Source organism: Xenopus tropicalis, chromosome 8, assembly GCF_000004195.4.
Source record: "Xenopus tropicalis strain Nigerian chromosome 8, UCB_Xtro_10.0, whole genome shotgun sequence".
Classification (NCBI taxonomy): Eukaryota; Metazoa; Chordata; class Amphibia; order Anura; family Pipidae; genus Xenopus; species Xenopus tropicalis.
Genome location: NC_030684.2, coordinates 1,841,353 through 1,847,327, shown reverse-complemented (window position 1 = coordinate 1,847,327; position 5,975 = coordinate 1,841,353). Strand labels below are relative to the sequence as shown.

Below are 5,975 nucleotides of genomic sequence, written 5' to 3'. Positions count from 1 at the left end.
TGGCACTCCCTGTGGGACTACCTGCCCCTTACTGTGACTCCTCCCCGCTCACCTGAGGATTGGCATAATGAGCAGAGTGGCACCTGGGGGAGTGGGCGGCAGTGGTACAGGGGCACCTTACCTGGAGTCTGTGGTCCCTCTCTCTGCTGCTCTGTGCCCCCCCTTGAATATTCCCAGTGCCAGCCCATATTCCCTTCTGCCCATCCCAGCCTGTGCCCGGGTACCTGTCCCACATTCCGACCCAGTTGGCACAAGGGGGTATCTGGATTAGCAACACCTGTAGATTGTGCCAGAGCGTTGGGGGCAGTTGATACGTATGTACTGCTGAACTACAACTCCCAGCAGCCCCTGCTCTGCAGGATGAGTGAGAGGCAATAAGGAGCCTTCGCTACCGGTTTAGGAGCCTTTAATTCAATCATTTAATTCCGTATATAAAAATATAACAATGATCTTGTGCAACGTTCCTCAGGGGCGGGTCTCTGTGCAAGCTCCGCCCACACAGGGACACATCAGATTAAAGGGTAACTACACTTCAAGGTAAAGGTTCCCCTCAACAGCTCTTGTTTTATTTAGCCAATCAATATGCAGGGGAAGGTGCCGGATCATCAGCATTCTGCCTATTGCAGGCTGCATTGCAGTTGGTCTTCATTTTCCACTCTTTCTGACTCCCCAGTTGTCGGGCTGGCACCCCCAATAGGATCATTGATGATTATTTCTTTGTTCCTATTCATTTCCTAGTCTGATGGCTGCCTGGTTGCTAAGGACAGGGGGTCCCTAGAAACCATTAAAATGCCAGACTGCCAAATAAAAATATGAAATTGATATAATCCAGGCACCACAAGGAACATTAGATCAAAGACCAACTGCAACGTCCCATTGAAGCTGTAGGAATGCGAATGGGGTTGGACCCCCAGAGACCCCCCCCCCCCCACTATATAATTAGGAAAATTGCAATCTGCGGATAAATATAAATTAATTCTAGGTTACAATAATAACCCCCCAGATCCCTTCATAGACTCCAGGGCAGCCTTGGCACTGCGCTTTGCTGGTTGCTAGGGTCCCGCTGGCTTGGCAACAACATGCGAGTCCGTGTGTCTGTCCGTGGGAAGGAGTGTGGATACAATTTGGCAACGCAAGTCGTTCCAAAGGGGTTAAAGCCCCGCCCCTAAGTGTAAGCGGGGTGCCCCCCCCCCCCCAGTCTTTACAGCGGCAGTTTTTCCCTTTCTGGCGCCCAGGGGGGGCAGATTAGGAGACGACGCAGCAATTCTTGCGACAGCAGGGGCAGCATTTGCAGCAGGGGTAACAGCAGCACGGCTCCTCCTCCGCCCTCGCTGCCCCTTTGTTCCTCTTGTCCAGGTCGACGGCGTACATACCCGGGGGGTGCCCCCCGCCATTGTGGGGAGGGTCGGCGTACGGGTTGTAAGGGCGTCGCCATGACTCCTGGGTGCGCACTTTATTGCCCTCCCACGGGGCAGGGGACGTCACGTCGCCGCTATACCTGTCCTGCGGGGAGTAGGAGGGGTAACTTGGCACCGCCGCGGGGTTGGCAATAACCACCCCATCCAGGTCGCCCTCCCCCAGGGTCCGGCGCACAAAGCTGCTCTTCAACTGCGCCCGGGGGATATTCACACTGGCATAGGGGTTCTGCACACTGCCCCCCTTATCCATCATTAAAGGGCAACTAATCCTCTGCTCCGACTCACCGCCTGCAAGAGAGCAAATAAATAGTGACTGTCTGTGGCACCTTACAGCCCCCCTGGCATTCCCAGTACCCAGAGGCACAAACAGCCCACCCCCAGCCCAATAAATAGTGACTGTCTGTGGCACCTTACAGCCCCCCTGGCATTCCAGTACCCAGAGGCACAAACAACCCCCCCACCCAATAAATAGTGACTGTCTGTGGCACCTTACAGCCCCCCTGGCATTCCAGTACCAGAGGCACAAACAGCCCCCCCCAGCCCAATAAATAGTGACTGTCTGTGGCACCTTACAGCCCCCCTGGCATTCCCAGTACCAGAGGCACAAAGCCCCCCCCCCCAGCCAATAAATAGTGACTGTCTGTGGCCTTACAGCCCCCCTGGCATTCCCAGTACCCAGAGGCACAAACAGCCCCCCAGCCCAATAATAGTGACTGTCTGTGGCTTACAGCCCCCTGGCATCCAGTACCCAGAGCCCAAACAGCCCCCCCCCGCAGCCCAATAAATAGTGGACTGTTCTGTGCACCTTACAGCCCCCCTGCATTCCCAGTACCCAGAGGCACAAACAGCCCCCCCCAGCCCAATAAATAGTGACTGTCTGTGGCACCTTACAGCCCCCCTGGCATTCCCAGTACCCAGAAGGCACAAACAGCCCCCCCCCAGCCCAATAAATAGTGACTGTCTGTGGCACCTTACAGCCCCTGGCATTCCCAGTACCCAGAGGCACAAACAGCCCCCCCCCCCCAGCCCAATAAATAGTGACTGTCTGTGGCACCTTACAGCCCCCCTGGCATTCCAGTGCACAAACAGCCCCCCCCAGCCCAAAATAGTGACTGTCTGTGGCACCTTACAGCCCCCCGCATTCCCAGTACCCAGAGGCAAAACACCCCCCAGCCCAATAAATAGTGACTGTCTGTGGCACCTTACAGCCCCCCCGGCATTCCCACAGTACCCAGAGGCACAAACAGCCCCCCCCCAGCCCAATAATAGTGACTGTCTGTGGCACCTTACAGCCCCCCTGGCATTCCCAGTACCCAGAGGCACAAACAGCCCCCCTGCCATTCCCAGTAGCCACACATTACCAGTCCGGGCCTGGGAAGACATCACACTGTGGGTACACGATGGCACTATAACCCCCCTGGCCTTATTGCCCCAGGGCAGATTATGGATTTACTACAGGAAACAGTTGTTTATTTAAGTTATTAAGTGACAGTAATTAAATTGCTTTATCGGCCAATGGAAAACTCATAAAGTGACATCACTGATTAACCTCTAATTAACTGCCCCAGCTGCTCTCTCTGGGGGGGGGGGGGGGGGGGGGGGGCAGTAGATGGTGCTGTACTGTCCATTAAGAATACCCATAGAGCAGAAATAGGAAATGGCCAATCAGAGCAGCCAACACAAATAAACCAATGATGTGCCGGGGATTCCGCTTCCTTATGTTACAGCCATCACTTACCCAGAGTTCCCTGCCCCGAGGGACACAATTACCCCCATAGGAGACCTCTCCAAGCCCGGGGCAATAAAGCCATTAGGCGGCCCTGAAACTCCACCCAATTAATCATTAAACAGGAAAGATCTTTGGTCGCTGCTTTGAGATAAGTGCGTTGGGCCGACCAATCAGCTCTAACCCTGGCCAGCTAAGGATTCTGGGAGCCCATGTACCAACAGGGCATTACTAATTGCCCACAGTGAGAGTAGGGGGAGCTGTTTCACTGGGTACCTACCACTTCCTGTGGGGAGAGCAGCATAAACAACCCCCCCTCCTCCTGCTGCTGGGTACAGTGGGGATACTCACACTCACTCACCTGTATGTGCCTTTGTGTCTCTTATACAATAAAGGGAACATTCCAACCCTCTGACTTATTATCTATGGAACATTCCTCCCATTCACACTTCCCTCCTATAGAACAGACAAGTGACCCTTCCTGTCTGCCTTGGGTTGCTAAGGGCCATAACCCCCCTGGCAACCAATAATCTGCATTATTCTTTCAATGTTCTTATTCCGACCCCTTCCTCCCAGTGGGGCCCCTTCCAACTTACCTGTCCGACTGATTCCTAAACCACAGAGAATAAGAAAGACCAACTGCAAGTTATTTCCAGGGATCATGGGGGTCGTTAAGGAGCTCGTTAAGTTTATTTCAAGGAATTCCCCCCCACTCCTGGCCCCTCAGGGGATTCTGGGAGTTCTAAGGGCCACACCTGTGCCTTTATGTTGCGCGTATAAATAGCTCAGTACAATGGGGGCCCCAGTGAGGGTGACTGGGAGTTACTGGGCCGACCAGCCGAGCCGGAAGAGCAGAACTAAATTTAGGCTGGGAGTTTTTCTGCGGCTTCAGCCGATTCGCTCGGGCGATTTTCTATGGGGGGGGGTGGGTAACGGAAGGGGGTCAGTAGGGTGCAGGGAGTTGCAGCTCAGCAGCATCCGATGGGGGGGCCCTGGGTAATTCCAACCCTGTAACGCGACTCCCCAGCACCATGGAGAGGTGTCACTTCCCCGGCCGGGGGGGGGACTCACCTGTACAGGTAAATAACCCGTATGGGGCCAAGGAATGCAATGCACACGTAGAACCGCACCTGCGTCACCTGTCAGCTGGGCATTAGTGAGAGAATAAGGCCCCATACCCGGGGGGGGCAATACCCCCCCCCCACTGGAATAATAATGACTCCCAGTGAGATCTGCGGGGGCCCGTGGGCAGGGTGCCATCCTGTGCCCAGTAATTAGATCCCCGCAGATAAATAATGTACCAATGTCCTCAGCGACTTGTGTGCCAGTGCCCTGTAAGGTGGTACCAACATCCCAAAGCCCGGGGGCCACAAGTACCAATCTGTATGGGCACCGTGCCCACATCCCCCCCCCATTGGATATTGGACACTTCCTGCTGTGCAGATGGAAACCCACCCACAGGGGTGTGTAGGGTTAAAGCCCCCCCCCCACCAGGTTGTATAGCAACAGTAATACCCCAGTAATAGGGTAACTCAGGTTTAACCCCCTAGACCAGGGCAGAGGGGGCAACTAGACAGGACCCCCGGGCACAGAGCTACAGTAAAGGGGCAGCTGCTCCCCCAGTACAGCCAGTGCCCCCCATGGTGCCCCCACCCCAGGGAGTGAGGGAGTTGCCTACCTGTGCCAGGTGCATGCCAGTCCCGGGGGGGCGGAGGTGTCCCACTCGCTGCTGCAGGCTGGAATGAAGCGCAGGCTCACCTGGCGAGGCTTTTCTATAGGGGGGGAGGGGAGCGGGGAGTTTCAGGCGGGTGTGACCCAAGTTTCTCCCAACTGCCAGCCACTGGCTCCTCCCCTCTCATTCTCATGCAAATTGCAGCCGCATTTTTGGCATCGCTGCGACACCTGCCCCATCAGGTGCTCCCTACTGCCCCCCCCCCGGGAGTTCTGCCCCGGACTACAAGTCCCAGCAGCCACCTGGCTTAAAGGGAAAGTGTAACTCAGCTGCACTGCCTGGCTGAATGTGCACTTACCCCTCTAGAGTGCACTTACCTGCCCCCCCAGGTACTGATTGGCTCATTAATGCTTATGGCACTGCCTGGCTGAGTGGGCACTTACCCCTCTAGAGTGCACTTACCTGCCCCCCCTGGGTACTGATTGGCTCATTAATGCTTATGGCCCAGCACTGCCTGGCTGAGTGGGCACTTACCCCTCTAGAGTGCACTTACCTGCCCCCCCGGGTACTGATTGGCTCATTAATGCTGATGGCCCAGCACTGCCTGGCTGAGTGTGCACTTACCCCTCTAGAGTGCACTTACCTGCCCCCCCAGGTACTGATTGGCTCATTAATGCTTATGGCACTGCCTGGCTGAGTGGGCACTTACCCCTCTAGAGTGCACTTACCTGCCCCCCCTGGGTACTGATTGGCTCATTAATGCTTATGGCCCAGCACTGCCTGGCTGAGTGGGCACTTACCCCTCTAGAGTGCACTTACCTGCCCCCCCGGGTACTGATTGGCTCATTAATGCTGATGGCCCAGCACTGCCTGGCTGAGTGTGCACTTACCCCTCTAGAGTGCACTTACCTGCCCCCCCAGGTACTGATTGGCTCATTAATGCTGATGGCCCAGCACTGCCTGGCTGAGTGGGCACTTACCCCTCTAGAGTGCACTTACCTGCCCCCCCCCGGGTACTGATTGGCTCATTAATGCTTATGGCCCAGCACTGCCTGGCTGAGTGGGCACTTACCCCTCTAGAGTGCACTTACCTGCCCCCCCCAGGTACTGATTGGCTCATTAATGCTGATGGCCCAGCACTGCCTGGCTGAGTGGGCAC

At 55.7% G+C, this 5,975-nt stretch overlaps 1 protein-coding gene across 2 annotated transcripts; it reads right to left on the bottom strand.

Annotated features, from left to right (window-relative positions):
* Nucleotides 1-389: 389 nt before the first annotated feature.
* On the bottom strand, nucleotides 390-4,993 carry cysrt1 (cysteine rich tail 1). 2 transcript variants are annotated; one of them, XR_004219565.1, is made up of 2 exons: nucleotides 4,823-4,993; nucleotides 390-1,706 (listed from the first exon to the last, which is right to left on the bottom strand). XR_004219565.1 is itself a non-coding variant. In XM_031890677.1 (2 exons), the coding sequence occupies exons 1-2, from the start codon at nucleotides 3,805-3,807 to the stop codon at nucleotides 1,246-1,248; spliced, it is 528 nt and encodes a 175-aa protein (XP_031746537.1). In that variant the 5' UTR covers nucleotides 3,808-3,999; the 3' UTR covers nucleotides 390-1,245. The 2 variants fall into 2 exon arrangements, 1 of the variants encoding a protein (XP_031746537.1); XM_031890677.1 differs by lacking the exon at nucleotides 4,823-4,993 and adding an exon at nucleotides 3,741-3,999.
* Between the last annotated feature and the right edge of the window lie 982 nt (nucleotides 4,994-5,975).

Coding starts and splice junctions, on each gene's coding strand:
- cysrt1 (XM_031890677.1), bottom strand. CDS start 3,807: ATGATCCCTGGAAATAACTTGCAGTTGGTCTTTCTTATTCTCTGTGGT. Junction 1,707..3,740: donor TTTAGGAATCAGTCGGACAG/GTAAGTTGGAAG, acceptor GCTCTCTTGCAG/GCGGTGAGTCGGAGCAGAGG.